General features: G+C 39.1%; 5 protein-coding genes across 5 annotated transcripts; 2 read left to right on the forward strand and 3 right to left on the reverse strand.

Moving 5' to 3' along the window:
• Positions 1 to 1,408: 1,408 nt before the first annotated feature.
• ATC70_001413 (uncharacterized protein) lies at positions 1,409 to 2,111 on the reverse strand (the record flags this gene model as incomplete). The annotated part of the gene is made up of 3 exons (XM_064820809.1): positions 1,409 to 1,690; positions 1,742 to 1,927; positions 1,983 to 2,111. The coding sequence occupies 3 exons, from the start codon at positions 2,109 to 2,111 to the stop codon at positions 1,409 to 1,411; spliced, it is 597 nt and encodes a 198-aa protein (XP_064684729.1).
• A 1,388-nt stretch (positions 2,112 to 3,499) lies between these two features.
• ATC70_001414 (uncharacterized protein) lies at positions 3,500 to 4,494 on the forward strand (the record flags this gene model as incomplete). Its single annotated transcript, XM_064820810.1, has 3 exons — positions 3,500 to 3,600; positions 3,666 to 3,742; positions 3,806 to 4,494. 3 exons carry the CDS (start codon positions 3,500 to 3,502, stop codon positions 4,492 to 4,494), a joined length of 867 nt encoding a protein of 288 aa, XP_064684730.1.
• Positions 4,495 to 6,158: 1,664 nt separating this feature from the next.
• ATC70_001415 (uncharacterized protein) lies at positions 6,159 to 6,837 on the reverse strand (the record flags this gene model as incomplete). Its single annotated transcript, XM_064820811.1, has 2 exons — positions 6,159 to 6,753; positions 6,815 to 6,837. 2 exons carry the CDS (start codon positions 6,835 to 6,837, stop codon positions 6,159 to 6,161), a joined length of 618 nt encoding a protein of 205 aa, XP_064684731.1.
• Positions 6,838 to 7,070: 233 nt separating this feature from the next.
• On the forward strand, positions 7,071 to 8,036 carry RAD5 (DNA helicase rad5; the record flags this gene model as incomplete). Its single annotated transcript, XM_064820812.1, has 3 exons — positions 7,071 to 7,233; positions 7,297 to 7,534; positions 7,592 to 8,036. 3 exons carry the CDS (start codon positions 7,071 to 7,073, stop codon positions 8,034 to 8,036), a joined length of 846 nt encoding a protein of 281 aa, XP_064684732.1.
• Positions 8,037 to 13,585: 5,549 nt separating this feature from the next.
• Positions 13,586 to 18,703, reverse strand: SCT1_1 (Glycerol-3-phosphate/dihydroxyacetone phosphate acyltransferase; the record flags this gene model as incomplete). The annotated part of the gene is made up of 2 exons (XM_064820813.1): positions 13,586 to 18,075; positions 18,136 to 18,703. 2 exons carry the CDS (start codon positions 18,701 to 18,703, stop codon positions 13,586 to 13,588), a joined length of 5,058 nt encoding a protein of 1,685 aa, XP_064684733.1.
• Between the last annotated feature and the right edge of the window lie 2,111 nt (positions 18,704 to 20,814).

The raw sequence follows: 20,814 nt of genomic DNA on the forward strand, positions 1-20,814 counted from the left end.
ATAACCGATCAGTTGTTTCAAATATGGTACAGAGAAAATGCAAGCGACAATCCCTCTGCTTTGCTCTAAATAGTTAATAAAGTGAGAATCCCCAATGCATAATGTGTTAGCTCTACGCAGTGCTTAGATGACTGGTACATGTACATCAATGTTGACAATTTAAAACGCTTATTATAACTCCAGCGTACATGCCGTTCATCGCCTTGAGGCTCATGCTGTAGTTTTACGATTGATCATCATCAATATCCATGTGTTTGGATTCGTGGTTTACAATGCAGCTCTCAGTCTAAGACCGTAATTACTTCTTGCCTTCATTAGCGAATTTGTACTACAATTAATGGGTGGGGCGCAGATTGTTATGCCGAGAGCTGCTCTATAGCAATACTTGTTATTTGACGTGCTGTGGACGTGGGCATCAAGTTTCCTTATAGAAACCAGTTGCTATTTTGCAGCCATCATTGGGCGCATCATGAAGTACGGCTTGTTGCAAGATGAGCTGAGAAAATCAGCCCAGAAAATAAGGCTAGTAAGCGAGAACAAAAATTAGCCAAACACTTTCCAAACTCATGTCTGTCTGTTACAAATGAGAGAAGTCTGATCGTTCTGGATAACTTCTTCAAAAACCAACTATTGTATAGAGTAATCGATAGTTTGCTGCATTTTTGCCTTCTAAAGGCCGTGAACGAGATGAATTAATAGCAACATGATTCTCTGCAATGGCTGGGGGGATATTTATAAAGATGGGAGACCGTGTATTTTTTGATTCAGGGGCACTGAGAGTGCAGCATTTCATCAGAACGAAACGCGCCTCATACCATTGCTTCGCAGTGTTGCAGTGAATTGAAAAGAACCCTTTGAAGAGCTTTTTCTAACGCCTTCAGAGCTTTTCTCAGAACATATTGTAGACTTCCCGTTAATGTTCTATCGATTTTATACAAAACATCGTTCAGAAGAGCCTCATTAGATCCGGAGTAGTTTCATGGTCCGTCAAGTATACAAGCAGCTCTATCTCTATCAGGTAAGCATGTCTATATCTTCCATCAAAGCAGGACCCACTATAAAGCGTTGCATGTACAGGCCAGAGGGAAATGTGCTGAGGCGCCTGACATGTCTAATGCACGTGTAGCAGATCTGCTTAAGTAGGGTGAATGAGTTGTAAACACTTCATGCTTTACTGCCAGAGGATGTATATGAAAAAGCTAGGCGACACTGCTTTGATAGATATTGTTACAAGAGATTCCAATTGCACCGCTGCGACCAAACCCTTGCCCATCCAATGCCATAGTATCTACTTCAAACCGACCAAAACCTTCTCTACTTCTGCGCTGAACATTAGATGTTGATTCAAATTTATTGTACAGTTTTTTTTTTGGAAATATATATATATATATATATTGTTGTGAATAGTCTATAAAACACCCTTGGTGGAGGGAACATCGTTAGTACCAGTTCTAGCACAAGCTTCACGGAGAGCGACAGCCAAGGACTTGAAGGCAGCTTCAGCCTTGTGGTGGTCATTCTTGCCCTTCAACACATCGACATGGAGAGTGATTCCAGCGGCACCAGCAAAGGATTCCAATACATGAGGGATCATTTCAGTGGATAATGTGCCAATCATCTCACGCTTCAAGTCAAGGTTCACATCAGCAAAAGGACGACCAGAGATATCTACAACAGATCTAGCAAGAGCCTAGCCTAGTATTAGTATGCAAATGAGCGGCGGGATTTGCTCCAGTCTTACCTCATCCAATGGACAGAATGCAGAGCCAAAGCGCTTGATACCTCTAGGAGTACCGAGAGCCTTCTTAAAGGCCATACCAAGAGCAATACCGGTATCTTCAGCAGAATGGTGGTCATCAATGTGAAGGTCACCCACGCAAGTAACATCTAAGGACCAACCACCATGTTTAGCAAGAGCATGCAACATCTACATAACCTCATTAACAACGGTGACTAATTCTGGCACATCAATCAATACTTACATGATCAAGAAAACCAATGCCAGTATTGATGTTGATCTTTTGATCAAACTTATCGTCGAGGTTGATAGAAACCTTGATGTCGGTTTCATTGGTCTTTCTGTCCAAGCTAGCAGTACGAGGTTCGTCCATTTTTAATTAAGAACGTAGAGATTGAAAGAAAGAGTTGAAGGAGACCTGAGAGGGACTGTCCATCTCTTATACAGCTGCCTTAGGAAAAACTTTCAAGATGAATTCCGCCATTAGTGAGCCATTCAATGTCCCATTACAAAGAATCTATGTCCAATGATAGTGTCTCGTTTTTGCGGCTAGTTTGTTTGGCACGAATGAGGAACTGAACAAATCAATTGAATTGTGTTCTGATTGCATGTTTCATGTGTCAGTTATTGTGGGAGGACCACCAAAGTTCCTAGCGCTGCAATGCATCAGTGTAAATGTGAACGAATGAGCATGCTTATGGGACTATCTGTAATTAACATGGCATAACCAGGGCCGCCCTAAATAACTACTACAATTGTTCATTGTAAAACGCCCGTATGGAAAGCTACCTACAGAAGTGTTACGTTTGAACTTTGAGCATATTGACCAAGAAGATGCAGAAGAGGCTCGATTCACCTGCAACCATGGGGTCCTATTTCTCGCCACATTTTTTTTTTTTTTTGTCCAACACATGTATTTCCAAGGTACATTAATCAACAGGATTCTGGATATGTTCAAACGCAATCCTTCTCTTGCAAAATCTATTGATGATTTTAATTTTCAACTATTTGAGATGCGTAAATATCACAGTAGCGACGATGACAGTAGCGACAGCGGCAGTGATGATGAAGGCCCTTTCGATGAACGAGGTCGCAGATACTCGCGTTCGCAGCATTACAAAAGCATGCTTGTAGATTGGATCTGAAGTGGCCTCAGATCGAGAAGCCCCTGAATCACCTTTGATAGATGTATGTGGCATGTGACACACACGGCGTATGTTGCCTTTGCAAAATTATGATAGTCTCAATGATCGCCAGCAATGGTAGTCCCTGGTAATCCAAGTCGTTTGCATCTTAATAATAGCAGAAAATGGGCTATACTTTATTTGCATGCTATGATACTAGAGTGCTTTTGTGTGGTTCAGCCACTTGTAAACAGAAGCGCGATTTCTTCCCACCCAAGAACCATGATTTATGCAAATGTACACAACTTGATTTTGTTGGAATACTGCCCATGTTAATGCCACCGTATATGACCAGATCATGGCAGCAATATCAAAACAACAAGAAAGCGATCTTTTAAAATAAGGTATTTCCGCTGAATCAATCCATATTACTAAACGCCATTCTTGCAAGTATTTTACAGTGCTTAATTTTTCACACGTAGATTCATGTAGGTGACTTGTCCGCTTGTTTTTCCCCGGAAGAGATATTTGCTGACTATTTGGAAATACCCTCCTTTGAAAGTATATAAGCATTCCATGTTGCATTTTCTTTTTTTGTTTTTCTTTCTCCACACTTTCTTCATATATTCAATTTAACATGTCTGCTACTGATCGTTTAAACACCATCAAGGGTCATTTGTCCGGCAACTACCCTAAGGGTATGTTGGCTGGTGAAGTCGCCATCATTACTGGCTCTGGGTAAGTGTTCTTGCTTCGGCATGCCATACGAGAATTGAGTAGAGGGACTCATGCCTACTCATTAGTCAAGGTATTGGTAAGAGCTGTGCCGAAATCTTTGCCCGCGAAGGTGCTTTGGTTGTTGTCACTGATATTGATGCTGGTAAGTGTTTATCTTGTCAATTGGCTGCATCTGCATGTAACTAATCAATATATTCACCAATAGCCAAGTCTGATCAAGTTGCTGCTGATATCAATGCTGCTGGCCTTAAGGCTATCTCCATTCCCGGTGACATTCTCGACGAAACCTTCCCTGAGCGTTTGATTGAAGGTACCGTCAAGGCTTTCGGTAAGATCAACCACATTGTCAACAATGCTGGTTTCACTTTCGATGGTATGATCCACAAGATCACTGACAAGCAATGGGATTTGATGCTTGCCGTTCATAACACTGCTCCTTTCAAGATCATCCGTGCTGCTGCCAAGTACCTCCGTAAGAAGGATGGTGAGAACAAGAGCATTGTCAACATTTCTTCCACTTCTGGTCTTCACGGTAACGTTGGTCAAGCTAACTATGCTACTGCTAAGGCTGGTGTTGTTGGCTTAACCAAGACCATTGCTAAGGAATGGGGTGTCTTTGGTGTTCGTTGTAACACTGTTGCCTTTGGTTGGGTTGATACTCGTCTCACTCGTGCCAAGGAGTCTGGTGCTTCTATTGAGGTCAACGGTCAAAAGGTTGCCCTTGGTATCCCCACTGGTAACAAGCCTGCTGCTGGTAACCCTTTCGCTGAAATTCCTTTGGGTCGTGCTGGTACTGCTGAGGAAGTTGCTGGTTCAGTTATGTCTCTCTGTACTCCTTTGACTAGCTACATCACTGGCCACACTCTTGAAGTTACCGGTGGACGTGGTATCTAAACCCCATAATTATTGCCTTTTTTTTTTCCTATATTCCTCAACATTTGTACATTAAAATAAAATTATCACAAATATTCTTTTGTAAATCGTATTAGTTGCTTTGTATCACCATGGCATGATTTTCAACCGAAAGATTACCCTTTTAGCAGTTCAGAAATACCAAGTGTAAAAACTGTAGCAAAAAAGACAGCTTGTCAGCAGCAACAGCAGCCAAAAAAAGAAAACACTTCGATCAATTTTTTTGTTTAGGATTGGTGCAATTGTGTTCAATCTCGACTTGTTTGAACTAATTTGCCGAATTTGACTATGTAAAAAGTGAAAATCATCTCATACTCTCTAATTGTTCTTTGTAGTATTTTTCAATGCGCATCCAGCGATCCTAAATTTAATAGGTGTTTTGAACAAAGTTGTTGAACAATATCAAAAGATATGAAATGAGGTTTTCGGCCAAAATGTCGAAATTTTACATTTGAAGGTCGCACAAATAGGAGTTTAGGAGTTGCTTTAGATCAATACAAACATTTTGATTCCATACGTACCATAGTAAAAGTTTTCATTTTGGAGGTCAAAAACGCGATCATTTGATTTTCGATGAAAACCATGAGGTACCCCCCTCATGGATTTTTGGTCAATTTCTGGCCATGTTTTTTAGGTCCCAAAAAAGATGAGCAAAGGTGTCAGAAAGTAAAAGCTAGATGAGAAACAATGTTTGGTGCTATTCTGGCGACCTAAAACGGCTTCTAACGCAAAAAAACGCGGCTCAAACGTATTCAGGTTTCGCTGTGGTTTACAGATTTTTGAGTAGTAAGAGCCAATGCTAGTATGCTGTTTTCCCGTATTTGGATTATCTTTAGCGATACAAACGTGGGGCATCGTAAAGGGTTGACATCTTAACCATTTAGAGCTTTTTGAATGACGCCGTTCGATTAATCCTGGATTTTGGTAGGCTTTGGTGTTCTCAGTAGTTGAGGCTACATTTGAGGTGCTTGACGCTGGCAATAAATCTCTTACAAGTAGATACTCTATAACACTCAACTCCTACACACCAACATAGTTTATCTGGGTGTATGTATCGAGAATTTCTTCCCAAACGTTGTATCATTTAAATGCATTATTCAACAGCATTTTCAAATATGTCACGAGAGCAATCTTGATCTATCGAGTGAATAGTTTGCTAATGATTTGTGCAAGACCAGTGGAAAACGGACACTAAAATCCGACATTTGCCCTGCATGTTGCTAAACAACTAGTGCTACCAGCGAGATCGAATACCAGGATAACGCTATATTTGAATTTAAAGCGTTGTCAGAAGAGGGTATATTCAACCCAAAAGTGCTACCTTTTTGCATTCCGTTCCGAAATGCTCTGCTGATCATAGATCAACCTGACAATAAGCTTCATGACATGTAAGCAGACAAACAATCAAGATCTCTCAGTCAATGCTACCCTGTTATAAGTCTCATTCTTCTATCCAGCTCACAAATCTTTTCAACTATGAAATCCGGGATATATGATTATGAAAGGTGTGAATGTATTAGCATATAAGAGCATAATGGTAATATCTCTAAAATACAAAATGAAGTAGTCTATAAGTGGAAAAACAGGAACAAAAGTCTATGGATACAGATGGAAAATAAAACAGAAAAAGTAAGAGAACCGAAAATCTACTGATGCTTGTTGGCCAATTCAGTGTGTTCCTCAATATCGACAGCATCCCAGGGATAAACCAACCACTGATCAGGCATCTCAACAGCAGCAAAGTAGTTCTTCTTGATCTCCTCGGGCAAATCACGCTTCTTGGCCTTGAGCTTGTTGTGAAGGACAAAAATACCCAAAACAGTGTTGGATTCTCCAGGCTTCATACCCTTACGAATTTCCTCGGCCTCAATATCCTTTTGAAGCTCTTCGACAGCGAAGGCTAATGTGGTGCGAGTATCATCTACCTCATCAACAATGAGAATACGGCGGCCCAAAAGAGAGATTTCCGAGTGAGAGGCACCAAAGTTGAGCCATTGAGTCTTTTGAACTTGGGTACCAGGCTTCTCTTCGCCGTTAGCATTAGCAAGCTCTTCGTACAAGGAAAGACCAATGGCTTGGATAGGGATGTTACCACGGCTGGTCTTTTTGAGGAAAGTACGGAGCATACGAGCAGGGATGAAGCCACCACCGCCAATAGCAATCATGAGATCAGGCTTGAAATCGTCGTTGATGTTGAAACGATCGACGGATTGACGGATAGAGTCATGGATCTGATTATAACTGCCAAATGTTATGTATTTTTAGATTTTTCGGTGTGACAGATGCAGTGCAAAGCAAATACCTGATATGCAACTTGTTGGACATGATGAATGTGTCTAGTTTTTACTTTTTTAAACAACAAAAAAAAGTGATTTTATAAATGAAATATGTACAAGCAAACCATTCTTCTTGATGAATGATAGTTTTTGACAGTTAAATACAGAAAAAAAAAATCAAAAAGGTCACAATGATAGAGATCCATAGTGGCTTGTTGTGTTAAAGCAGGTTCAGTTACGGATACATGTTTAACTACTTTTTTCCGTTCTACTCATTTTAAAATGCCTCTCATTATCATTTCCGGATACCCTTCTAGTGGAAAGACACAACGAGTTAACGAAATCAAAGAGTATTTAGCCAAGAGGCTCGAGCAAGAGAACAGATCTCTGCGCATCCAGGTGATCAACGACGAAAGCCTTCATGTCACCAAAGACGCTTACAATGGTTAGTTTTGACAATTATCTCGGGGCAGAAAGCATGTATTGAACAGTGCTGTACCTTTTGTAGATGCTCGCGAGGAAAAGAAAGCAAGAGGCGCATTGCTATCAGCAGTAGAGAGAACACTATCCAAGGACGACATTGTCATTGCCGACGCATTAAACTACATCAAAGGGTTTCGATATCAACTCTATTGTATTGCAAGAGCAATTGGCACACCTCATTGTGTGGTTCAAACAGGTGTTCCTGTAGATATCGCAAAAGAATGGAATCAGAATAGAGAATCAGAAGGTTATGATGAGAAAGTGTAAGGACGCTTTTGTATGTTGGAATGTAGCGTCTGTGCTAATACAAAGGCTGCCAGGTTTGACGAGTTGGTATCACGATACGAGGAACCAGAGGAGCGCAATCGATGGGATTCACCACTATTTACATTAATTCATGATGATAAAGGGATTCCTGGAGACAAGATTTGGGATGCAGTGATATTACGAAAGGCATTGCCACCCAACAAATCCACCGTCTCAAAGCCAGTATCATCAACCAACTACGTGTATGAGCTAGACAAAGCTACATTAGAGATTATCAATGCCTTTGTTGAGCGTCAAAAGGAATTTGGACCAGGAGGAACCCCAATGATTGTACCTCGTTCAGAAACAAAAGTCATCAATCCATCTCGTACTGTTACATTATCAGAACTAAGAAGACATAGAAAACAATTTGTTACATACAACAAGATGAACACTACTTTGGATGTTGACCGTTTGGGTGATGTTTTCGTCAATTATCTCAATTCAAATCTGGAATAAAGCTCTGAAAGCTGAATCGATGTATGGTTATGCCAGTAAAGTTGTTGCAATGCGTGTAATGGAATAATATTTGAGGTTTGGTAGTAGGTTATGCTAATCAATGGAAAATGACAAAATTTATCAGATCATCGATGATTTTGCACGAAACCCTTTTTTGGTAGTATCTCGACTACTCATACAATCCGCACAAGACAAAGACCATTCGATAGCTCTACTACGTTATATCCATCATTATGTGAGAGTTTTAGGTACCAGATGTATCTTCCCTTTATGAATTCGCTCAAAATCTCATATTTTTATCAGCTATAAGTAGAGGATTTTCAAAACTTTTAATGTTTCTCTATAAAACTATACCATCGTATAGAGAATTGAAAAAGAAACAGAAGCTATTAAGCTTGAAGCTCTCGTTCACTTAGTAATATCCAGCGGTACAGCTCCTTGAAAATTGTCCATTTTCTTTATTTTTCCTCAGTACTCATCCACATTACCACCAATAACCCCACATGAAACATGCCCTGTCAGACAAAGTGCCCTCTACAACTTTTATCTATATATTTTTAAGAGGGGGAATATACATTAAATTGGAAGACTTATTATAATCGAACAAAGCAATAAGCTACAACTGTCTAGTCTTAATAGCAAGATTCTCCAATATGTCAAGTATCTATTGATAACTTGTTGAAACCAGCAAGTTAATATGGCTCTTTTCGTACGCTCCGATTTTTAATATGCTTGGTCAAATGCATAAAGCTGGTTACAAATGTACAGTTACTCTTCTTTTTTTTACTCAATTCCAGGATGTGGAATACATCCACTCTGATCTGCATTCCGACAGTTCATCCAGTTTCCTGATTTAGGTATAAACTATATGCGCACTGGATTAAGATGTACGATACCGATTTATGCTATAAGAAGATATGGACTTCAGATACGCTAGTACTATAAGATTCATACTATATAAGATATAGGCTATAGATGGCACCACGGACATGGATGGCACTATAGACTTATACTTGTATTCCGACATTGACTACGGATGTTTACCATATCTGGATAGGCACCAAGATTAATGCAATATGAGCTTGTTGCTTCAGATGTGCACTTCATGATCCACGCTGTAAGACACATGCTTATATCCGTGATACTAGCTACAGATACTTTATGTACTACAGACTTGTACTATATATGAGACATGCTATAGACATGCATACGATATGCTATAGACATGCCATATATCCGGATACATGCTAAAGATGTATGCTTAGCGATATACACTCAGATATGTACTATTGATATAGACTAAGGAGACTGTACCTATTGGATACATGCTACTAGATCGATATTAATTATCCTTATAGAAAGGATAGATCAGGGTACTTTGGATGAGAGTCTAATTATTCATCCAGGCAAAGCTAAATCATGATTAGCTTGCTGGAGTTGTCTTTTAGCATGATTAAACATTAGTTGATTTGAGTTGACTTATTTGTCAATCTAATTAATAGAACTTTTATCTATTGTTATAGTATATAATAAGAAGGATCATCTACCTGGCCAGTAGTGGAGATACTTCAGTTGTTTACTTTACACCTGTCAGTTTGATAATAAAACATACCTTTATCAAGTTGACTTTACAGTTTTTTTTATTCTTTTTTTTCCGTGAATTTTAGTCTATAAAGCCTCAAATTCCACACAGGATCTTCAGTTCATTTTATACACATAAAATACAGTTGATTTCTATTGTATTTTTATTATTGCTATATTTTTTTTGTGAAATCTTTAAACCTGATTTCATTGCACTGTTAAATAAAGAAGGCTTTAAATTGCATGTATTTTGCTACCTTTTTATTACAAATATAAACTCATTATAGATGACAGCTCAATAGGAGATCAACTAGCTAGAATACTTCGGTTCCTGAACCTCTGAGCCAATCAGATTGCTTGAAAACTCCGCTGACCTAAAAAAAATTTGCGAGGGTTTCCCCCTGTTTTGAGGTGAGGCAAAATTTTAAGCGCCGCTATAATAACAATATAGCCGCTGCTATCATCAAACTTCCCCCAGGCGCTAGAGCATGCCTTACTTACATCACCTAACTTTAAATTCTGGCATTGAGACCCTCAATCATCACTAAAGTAAGTAGTGATAACCAAGTGAAGGCAGCCTATCTACCTCCTAGCCTCGGATAGAGTCTTGTTGAGCTTCAGGGATAGGCACATCCACACAACGTAAAAAAAAAGGTATGCTTCAAAGAAACATAATAATAATAAAAGAAAGAAGAAAAGAACATACTATTATAGGAGTATAGTAGTATGTAGGCAAAAATGGATACTCACACAAAGTGAGTACTCAAAAGAAAAGTATAACAAGTACAACATCAGAGACGTTCAAAACAGCTCGTTGTTGTTGCAACAAAGATGCATACATGAGCAACATGCATGGTAATAGTCGGATGTAAAGCAACACAACCAACAAAAAGAAGAAGAAAAATGCAACAAAGCAAACATCATGAATGCATTATCATGAGAAAAGAAGCAATAATACAAACGTTCAAAGAAGTTTTATATCATTGCGACCAGAAGAAAAAAGATACTTACCACTTACCACTACCATAGATGGACCAGATAATACGCAATCACCGGATATAGACCAGAGAATGAGCATACACCGAAGACAGTAGACCAGGAAAGACCATAATAGCAACAGTAGTAGCAACACCAGCACCATAGACAAACCAAAAAACGAGTGATGACACCAGAGAAAGAGCATGCAACAAACACAGTAGACCAGAAAAGACCATATTAGCAGTAGCAGTAGCAGCAACACCAGCACCATAGACAAACCAAAGTACGAACGCCACCAGCAGAGACCAGATAAAGACCAAAGAAACAGGCAGCAGAGATGGCAGAGAAGTAACGGCAGCAGCACTCACTCAAACAAGCAAAAAATTATTAAAACCAAATAAACAAACACACTTAGTGTTAATTCTACGCCTTCCAGTGCTCGTTATCGAATGATACCTAATATATTCCACTTCAAAGAAACAATATCAAGTTCTTCCAACAGTACAAGACAGAGTTATCGGATGCTAGAGTGTTATTATTAATCAAACGGTGTCCAAAACCACCATGGTTTGATACTAAAACGCGTTTTGCAAAAAGGGAGGGCATGGAAAAATGAGAGGGCGCCCTATCCGACGTCACGACTAGTAAATTTAGTCTCAGTTTTGTACCGTAGTAGCCGTAATTGCGGCAACTTAATTTGAAACTGTGCAGTGGTATTTTCGTGTTCAAGATTGACTTGATCTCACATCATTTAAACGTTTTTGCTAAATTTGACTATGAAATCTATCGTTATCACACCCAACTTTCTAGCACATCTCTAGAGAACTAAAAAAAGTCACATCGAATGGTGCTAATTACTTTTAGCTTTCAGGCCAAAAATAATGAGCAATTTGCAGAAATATAAAAACAGGTTTTCTGTAACTATGTTAAAATTTAGCATATGAAAGTCTCATAGAAAGAGCTTCCAGTGTTGCGTTTCATTTTTACAATCAATTTGATCTAATATGTATCATAGAAAAAGTCTTCACTTTTGACGTGAAAAACGCGATCATTTGATTTTCAAGAATCTTTCCTTGCATATGTTTAGGATATAATAGATCATCTCTGAGAGGCAAATGTATTAGGCGTTGTATATTACATAAGAGGATCTGAGAATGAGCTGAGATGCATAGTAGAAGTGAGAGGTCTTTATTCAAGCAGCACGAAGGAACATGAGTAGTGCCATCTGTAATGAAATAGCCACCCAAACGCAACTTAATTGAAAACCAAAGTTCATCAAATAGCACTCATTCAAATTCATGCTATTTGAATCTATTAATGAAAGCGCTCAAATGTACATCAAAAAACCATTTAAAATTACTAAAGTAAAGATGCATGCTTATATCGCACATCGTGTGAATGAATCACTCCTGATCACAGTGTATTCAATCACACCCATGATGGTCGTAATAAGAGATGGTATCTTTATCCAAATAAAATCAAATCAATAACAAGCATATTCAAATATGACAACTATGCCCTGCTGCCATAGTTGCACAATATCCCAGATAAAGGATTCCATGCTTCAATAACAAACATCACACTTTAAACCATCAAGGTTACATTAAATCATGCTATGACGATAGCTCACCCAAGCCCATCAAGGTTACTCAAATCGACCCTTATGGCCAGTGCTCTTGCATTGATTACCACTTTAAATCAAACATCAACAACATTTGCCAGATATCGCAATAGCAGCACCTATTGCTCTCTATCATCACTAATCCTACAAGCTAGATGCAAATGTATAAATACTCTTCTTTTTTTTACTCAATTCCAGGATCTTCAGTTCATTTTATACACAAAATAAAATACAGTTGATTTCTATTGTATTTTACTATTGCTTTATTTTTTTTTGTGAAATCTATTTAAACCTGATTTCACTGCACCATCAAATGGCTAATCTGTATCCTGGTGGTTCCTGGAAAGTGGTAGCCTATGGCCTTTCGTCCCTGGAAGTGGATTTCAATTCCGACAAATGTTCTTCCGTCAAAGCTATTAGGAAGAACATTCTATCCTGGATCGTCTTTGTTGTTTATCCTTGGCTGGTGGCTCATGAGTTCTTATGCAGCACATTCTCGTTAACTGGTTCAAGGCTTATACAATTATCCCGCATTCAAGATCAAGGTCCTATTGCTGCGGCACTGTCAAATAACTATAAATACCTTTGGTATCTACACTAGTTTTGATCCCCATTCAATCTTGGAATACAATAATAAATATATTCAATTCTAATTGTATTTACTCTGTCTATATTTCGTTATTCTAAACAGTCATTTCTATACGTCCCTTTTCATCAAGTGTCTGTAGAAATCCTCTTTATTACTATATTTGTATCTTTTTAAGCTTGGAAACAGCACCTACTCAATCAAAGTACCCTCTAAAACTTTCACTACACATACATCCATGTTAAGCACAAAGAATAAAAGGATTATTATTTGTAGCTTATAAAAAATGTTCGATATTATAAAAACAAGAAAAGACTTATTTGAATAAGATCAGACACAAAAACTAAAGATTTATTGATGAAGACAAGAGTTATTCTATTTATACTAAGTTCTGAATGCCAAAGTAGCAATTTATCTTGTACAACGCTTATCACATCTGGTGAACCTCAGTATTTAGATAGCTGAGATGCACTTCACTTATCATAGCTTGTCCATGTTGTTGCACAACACAGACATATCTACCCATCAAGAATACCTTAATCTTTATAGACAGTTGTAGCCCTTCTGGCACAACATTGCCCCCCCAGATTCAGGTACTTCTTGTGGACATTTCGTAATCTCAGATTACAAAACATCATGACAATATAGCACATAAAGCACTTTCCAATAAATAATTACCAAATGACACTGCATCCGAGATCAGTCAGTAAAAACCTTGTGTAAAAACCTTTCATAGGACAAAAATGTAAGGAAAAGACTTGATCCCATCATGCTAGTAGCCATTTAAGACCTGTTTGATCTACCACTCTGACCAATTTCGCGAGTAGTAGTAGTTCGCCAGTTAACTGTTTGAGGAGCTAACCTACGTTTACCAGCAGCCTTTGCACCTTCTCTTCGAGCCCAATACAGCTCAATGTGTTTGGCCGAATCAAAGTTTTTCACAGGCTCCCAAGTATCTTCACTAGGATCATCGAACCCTTTCCATTTTACCTTATACTCAAAGTTACCAGGAGATCCTCTATGATCAATCACAGCTTGAATTTCGTAATGCTCTGCAGAGAACTCATCAATTGTGATTGGCTGAGGATTCGCAGCGACTTGGTACTTGATATGATGGGTAGGCACATCTCGACTAAGGAGTGCACCCGTCTTGTCAGCCAGCACATAGGAACCTTTATCGGTTATACTATGAATCAAATAAGGTCCTTCATACCGTTCATCTAACTTATTTTGACGATGAACATTTTTAATCATAACTTTACTACCAATAGGATAGGGTTCGGCAATGACCTTATGTTTCTTCGCAAAGTTAGCATGATCAGCATTTTGTGTATCCACAATACGCTTAGAAATAGCCGGGATAAGAACATCTTGTACAAAACGGTATCGTTTGTCAATGAGTCTATTATCAGCTTTCTCCAAACGTTTGGAATAGTCCACCTTTGAGTAATCAGCCAGACCATTTGGTTGACGATTAAACAAAAGTGTATACGGACGAGATTTATGTAGCCGAGCATACTTGACATTGATGCAGTAATTCACCCACGGAATGAAGTGCTCCCATTGATCCCTCTTACCTTTTAACAACTTGATAGTCGTTAACTTACATATTTTGATAAATGACTCAGAAACCGAGTTACCCAATGGATTGTACCCTAATGACAGGCGATGGTCTATCCCACTGATGTCCATCATAGCACGGACCACCTCATTTATCCATTCTAGGCCTCTGTCTGAAGTCAACTTGATTGGCCATCCAAAAAGTGAGAAAACTTGAAGCATTTCCCTGGCAATTGTCGTAGCCTTCTTGTCTGGAATGCATCTTATCACAGTAAATCTCGTAAAGTAATCAGTAAGGACAAATAGAAAGTTGCTGCCGAAAGAGCTAGTAACACCCATATCACCGAGATCCATGCACCAATGATCCAAAGGTTGGGCTGCATTGACACTACGGAAAGGATGATATCCCTCTCTAGCGATATTGTACCTGTTACACTCGTCACAATCAGCTAATATTCTTTCTATGTCTTTCCGAATGTTCACCCAGTGAAACCCTTCATGATGAATTGCAGTTTCAACATGTTTGATCCCAAAATGTCCAACCAGATGCTGAGCAATGATCATATTGTCTCTTTCATTAGCAGGAGGAGTGATATAGTCAGCAAACCTAAGCGTACGCAATATGAATTCCTTTTGCTTTTGCGAGACAGCTGTGGTGGTGCCATCTTTGATAAGAGTAGCGTTTACCGCAGTGCGTGCATGGTTGCTAAAAGAATTAGATCGTAACGCCTTAGTTGTCTTGACCAAAGTACGTTTCATTGGAGGCGAAGGTGTGACAACCTTGAGTTTGTTTTTGGAACCCTTTTTCTTTCTTTTTACACTTTCACCACCATCAGCATAGTACCTGCCCCCCAGAAGATGTCGTGCTGAAGCATCAGCATCCGAATCTTCGTAAAGTCGAGATAAAGCATCAGGAATTACGTTAAGGACACCGGGCAAATGCACAATATCGAAAGTATAAGAAAAAATGGTCTCCCACCATCCAAGCATGAGTGCATTGGGGACTTCCTGTGTATTCAAGTAGATCAGACTCTTATGGTCCGTATGTAAGGTAAACTCTCGCATATACAGAAAACGATGAAACTTAACCAAGGCATAGCAAATCCCTAGCAATTCCCTTTTCGTAGTACTGTAGTTACGCTCAGAAACAGACAATTTACGAGATACGAGACCTACATATCGAATTTCATCGTTGACCACTTGATATAAAACCGCGCCAAGAGCAGTTAAACTAGCATCAGTAGCCAAGTGAAATCGAATCGAAAAATCAGGAGGTGACAGCACAAGTGCCATCGTAAGTGCATCCTTCAAGTCGGCAATCGCTTTTGTATGAGACTCATTCCAAACATCTGTTAGATCCTTGTACTGTTTCAAGCTATCAAGATCTCGAGTCAGACGAGAATAACATGGAATGGCAGCACGAAAGTACGACATTAAACCCAAGAAAGATGCCAATTGACGACCAGTGGTAATAGCCGGCCAATCTGCAATGTTGGTAAGTTTTCTACCGTCAGGCAGTAATTTACCATTAATAACACTCCATCCCAAGAGATAAATACTACGCTGAGCGAAGACGACTTTCTCAGGATTGAGCACCAAATTAGCATCGGTTAAACGACGAATTACCTCAGCAACCAACGCATAGTGATCTTGTAGGCTCCCATTACTACTGCATAAGATGTCATCCACATAGCAGGAAACCGAGTGATCACCATCAGTAGGAAACGAAGTAGAACTAGAGCTTGTATTCAAATCAGAGAGCAGTGTTTGCAATGTGCGTACAACCACCGATCCGACATGGCGAATTCCATAAGCAGCCTTTTTATGGGTGTATTGGATATTCGTGAAGGGACAAGTAAATGAAACTTTATGAGCTTGCTCTGGATCCAAGCCAAAGCTAGTAAAGCAAGCATGGATATCGAGACAAGTATGAATCATTTTCGTACCAATGCTCTGATGGATATGAGAGATCAAAGGTAACTGTTGTTTGTCATCCACTTCCAAGATAGCATTCAACTTACGAACGTCACACACCACTCTAGGCTTAGACATTGTGTAATTACCATCAGCGTCCTTTTTCTTTACAACCAACAATGGATGATTGAAACGTGTATGACTAGCAGATCTTTCAACAACACCCTCATCAAGCCATATCTGAATTTGTTTGGCAACAGCATCACGATAAGCTTCAGGCAAAGGATATTGAGCTCGCCAAGCGACAGCACCTGGTTTAGTATCAAGCTTAATAATCGAATCCGGCAGATTACACTGAGTATTCTTCATATCAATGCGCGAATTCTCTTCTAATAACCCCTTTAGTGCAAGTAGAAACGGTTGTCTCTCTTCCTCACTACCAAAAGGATGTGCGTTTGGAGTAATACCATCATCAATAGGGTCTGGTACACGAGGACCTGATTGAAAGCCATGTTGACTCACCAAGCCCGTAAGACCAATGCCAAGCTTGGACAAAATATCCATACCAAGCAATACAGGTACGTTTTCCTCAGAATAGAATGGAAATACTTCAAACAAATGGTTTTTATTTGATTTATTGTAGCTAATGTGCAAACGTACCGCACCTATTCTAGGCACAGTCGTTACTTCATGAGCCATTTGAACAAAGCTCTCATCATCATCATTAGCCTCAAATCCAGCAAGAGAGGTTCCTCCTAAGAATTGAAAGAACTTGTCAGTGACGCACGAAAACGTAGCACCCGTATCCACTAAGCCAAAGCAAATGACATTTTGAACCACAATAGGAACACAAATAGCATTGGTGGTCATAGTAGGTGGAGCACTAAATCTAGCATCGAACTTACATTGCTGAGCAAATATATTTTGTAGCGTATCGTCGTCCACAGACATGCTACTCATCTCTTTTTCAAGAAGAATAGACTGGGCACGATTCACCAGGTCAGTATCCTCAAAGATACCATGAGCTTCACTCATCACAGCATCTTGGTCAACATCAACATTGTCACTACCACCAGAAGAAGGAGCAAGGACAACATCATCCACCGATTGTTCAGCAGAGGAGACAGCAGGGGAAAAAGCACCTTTCTCAGCTAACGCACGATCGACACGAGCAGAGAGAAAAGCAGCTTGGATTGCAGCATCCATCGAATGTTTGCCACCACGTTTCTTAGTCATGGCACGCAAAACTTTTTTACCACCATTGCCCTGATGGGTGTTACCACCACCAGTACGAATAGCAGTGTTGCAGTGATGCATCTGCCCCTTTAGTCGAGGACCGTTACATTTGGAGCAAGTCCCTTCAGCAACATGTTCAGCAAATGTTTTGCCAAAACGATTAGCACCAGAACGTGGAGAGTTGGACGAGGGACCATTGGATCTCGACGAAGAGCTACTTTGCAGAGCGTTTCCACTAGAAGAAGGTGCGTACCGAGACTTCTTTGCTTCGTTCGAAACAGGTATGTCAGCAGCGCGTTTTCTTCCATCAAAAACAGAGCCCAAAGATTCTTGACCCGTCTCAATAGCCATCATATCCATCTTGCGCACGAGAGAGGACACATAATCAATGTCATAAAATGACGATTCTGGTGCCTGACTCATAGCAACCATTAGCAACCTAGCGGTAACCTTGGGGAAAGCGTCAAAAAACACCATCGCAACGACACCCTTATCACTGATGTCAGCTCTATTTCTCAACGTCTTAAACCGCTCTACGAAACCATCAACGGATTCTTCGTTTCCTTTAGTTCAACGAAGAAACTCCCTAATTCTTTCGAATCTGAGCTGTTCTTTTGGTGTACCAAAACGACCGATGATAGCTCCCTTCAAGGTAGCCCAAGACACAGTGGAGCCAGATGCTTTCACAAACTCATCAAGCCAATTGCGAAGATCGCCGGGAAGACAAGGAGGAAGCAAACGATACCAGTGTTCGTCAAGATCAAGCGTGCAACTGCTCAACTTATCGGAAAACCGGCGACAACACTCCTCAATGTTGGCAAAAACTTCCTTTTTTTCATCTTTGACACGTCCAAACCATTGGAACAAAGGAAGATCATCAGGTACAGTTGAACTATTAGCCGCACCTTGACTAACCACTGTTACTTGGGAAGGACTCTGGTTAGGTGTGACCATAGAGAGAGCTTTCTCTATAGCCTCCAAGTTAGAGCACTTCTTCGACAGGGCAGCCTTCAAAGCGTCGACCTCTTCGTCCGACTTGTCCCCACTGTTCGCAACTTCAGCGATCAACCCATGAACCTCCTGACGAAGTCGCTCTACAGCTCCTCCGTATGAAAGCTCGCTTCCAACAGCTTGAACATCTGAACTCTTGTTCTGTTCTGCAGGAGACACAGTAGAATCATTCATAGTCATATTTTCGGTTTAAATTAGATAGGTAGGCTAAAATCTGGAAGATTCTGATTTACACGATCTTAAAAAATGTTAAGCACAAAGAATAAAAGGATTATTATTTGTAGCTTATAAAAAATGTTCGATATTATAAAAACAAGAAAAGACTTATTTGAATAAGATCAGACACAAAAACTAAAGATTTATTGATGAAGACAAGAGTTATTCTATTTATACTAAGTTCTGAATGCCAAAGTAGCAATTTATCTTGTACAACGCTTATCACATCTGGTGAACCTCAGTATTTAGATAGCTGAGATGCACTTCACTTATCATAGCTTGTCCATGTTGTTGCACAACACAGACATATCTACCCATCAAGAATACCTTAATCTTTATAGACAGTTGTAGCCCTTCTGGCACAACAATCCAGCATTCATATAGTAATTTAAAAAGTTTTACTAGCAGCACCTATTCAAAATGAACTATTTTCTAAAATCTCCCTTTTCTCAACAACCACGCTACCTACGCATATTTCAATTGCACCATCGTTTAGAGGGCAAAAAACTAGTATAGGAACATGCTAGCCTTAAAGCTTTAGCATCAATATTTAGAAGATCGATTTTCGATCGTCCAAAAGTTGAAAACCTCAAAATTAAAAAACATTTTGTACATCCAGGTCCTCATAGGTAAAAAAAATTAGAATCTCGTCAAACTTAACTATGTTGTAGAGTAATGATATTGGAGCAAGTTCTTATTGGGAACATTATATTGGAAATGCATACTTCATGAGATAATCAACATTGGAGATGCTATTTTTAAGCAGGGGAATATGCATGCTTTAAATTGCAAATCTTATTATTATTGAACAGAGCAAGTTACAGCTATCTAACCTTAAAAGCAAGATTCTCCATCATGTCAAGTATCTATTGATAACTTGAAACCAGCAAGTTAATATGGCCCTTTTCGTACGCTCCGATTCTTAAAATACTCAGTCAAATTCATATATGTGTCGTGTACATATGTGGAAGCTCAACGGAGCTTCAATTTCTATTGTTCTGAATGATGATCCATGGGATTCCGAAATCTATCGACCTTAAAATCACGCGTTTCTTGATAGTAACTACCCCTTCAAACTTATATGAAGCTTGTAGAGAATTGCAAGGAGAATACAATGGTATTTATTTCAGATCTCTGGTGTACATTGTTCACCTGATATTTAATGAGATACATCTTGCCATTTTTTGACTGTTTTCTAAAGATTAATTAGTATCTGCCATCAAAACATTTTGTTAAGCATTACTAAACATTGTAGACCAAAAAATTTCCTATCGGATGAGCTATTGCTTGAAGCTCTGGTATGACTCTATCATGAAATATTGACAATATTGTCCTGACCAAAAAAAGGTCACCCAATTTTTTGCTTGCTATCACACGTAGATTTTGAAGAAAAATCCATGATTTTGCATGAGACTCTTTTTTGACCATATCTCGACAAATACTCACTGGATTCGCACAAAACAAAGACCATTCGATAACTCTATGTTATATCCATTATGATATAAAAGTTTTAAGTACCAGTTGTACGTTTTCTTCATAAGTTTGCTCAAAATCATATATTTTATGAGCTACAAGCAGGGGATTTCAACTTTTTTTTTATTTATCTATAATAACCATGCCATCGTATAGAGAGTTGAAAAAGAAACAGAAGCTATTAAGTTTGAAACTCTCGTTCACTTAGTAAAATCAAGCTGTACGACACTTTAAAATTTGTTCATTTTCTCTCTTTTTCCTCATTACTCATCGACATCGTCCTCAGCAAGCCCAAATACAACATTTCCTAATCAACCAAGGTACCCTCTACAGCTTTTACTAGACATACAACCAACATTCATATAGTAATTTAAAAAGGTTTACTAGCAGCATCTATTCAAAATTAACTAATTTTTTTCTCAACAGCCAGACTACCTACGCAAATTTCAATTGCACCATCGTTTAGAGGGCAAAAAACTAGTATAGGAACATGCTAGCCTTAAAGCTTTAGCATCAATATTTAGAAGATCGATTTTCGATCGTCCAAAAGTTGAAACCCCCAAAATCAAATATTTTGAATGAGTTTTTTGTGCTTTTGATTA

Source organism: Mucor velutinosus (assembly GCF_035048745.1).
Source record: "Mucor velutinosus strain NIH1002 chromosome Unknown tig00000041, whole genome shotgun sequence".
In the NCBI taxonomy this organism is placed as follows: domain Eukaryota; kingdom Fungi; phylum Mucoromycota; class Mucoromycetes; order Mucorales; family Mucoraceae; genus Mucor; species Mucor velutinosus.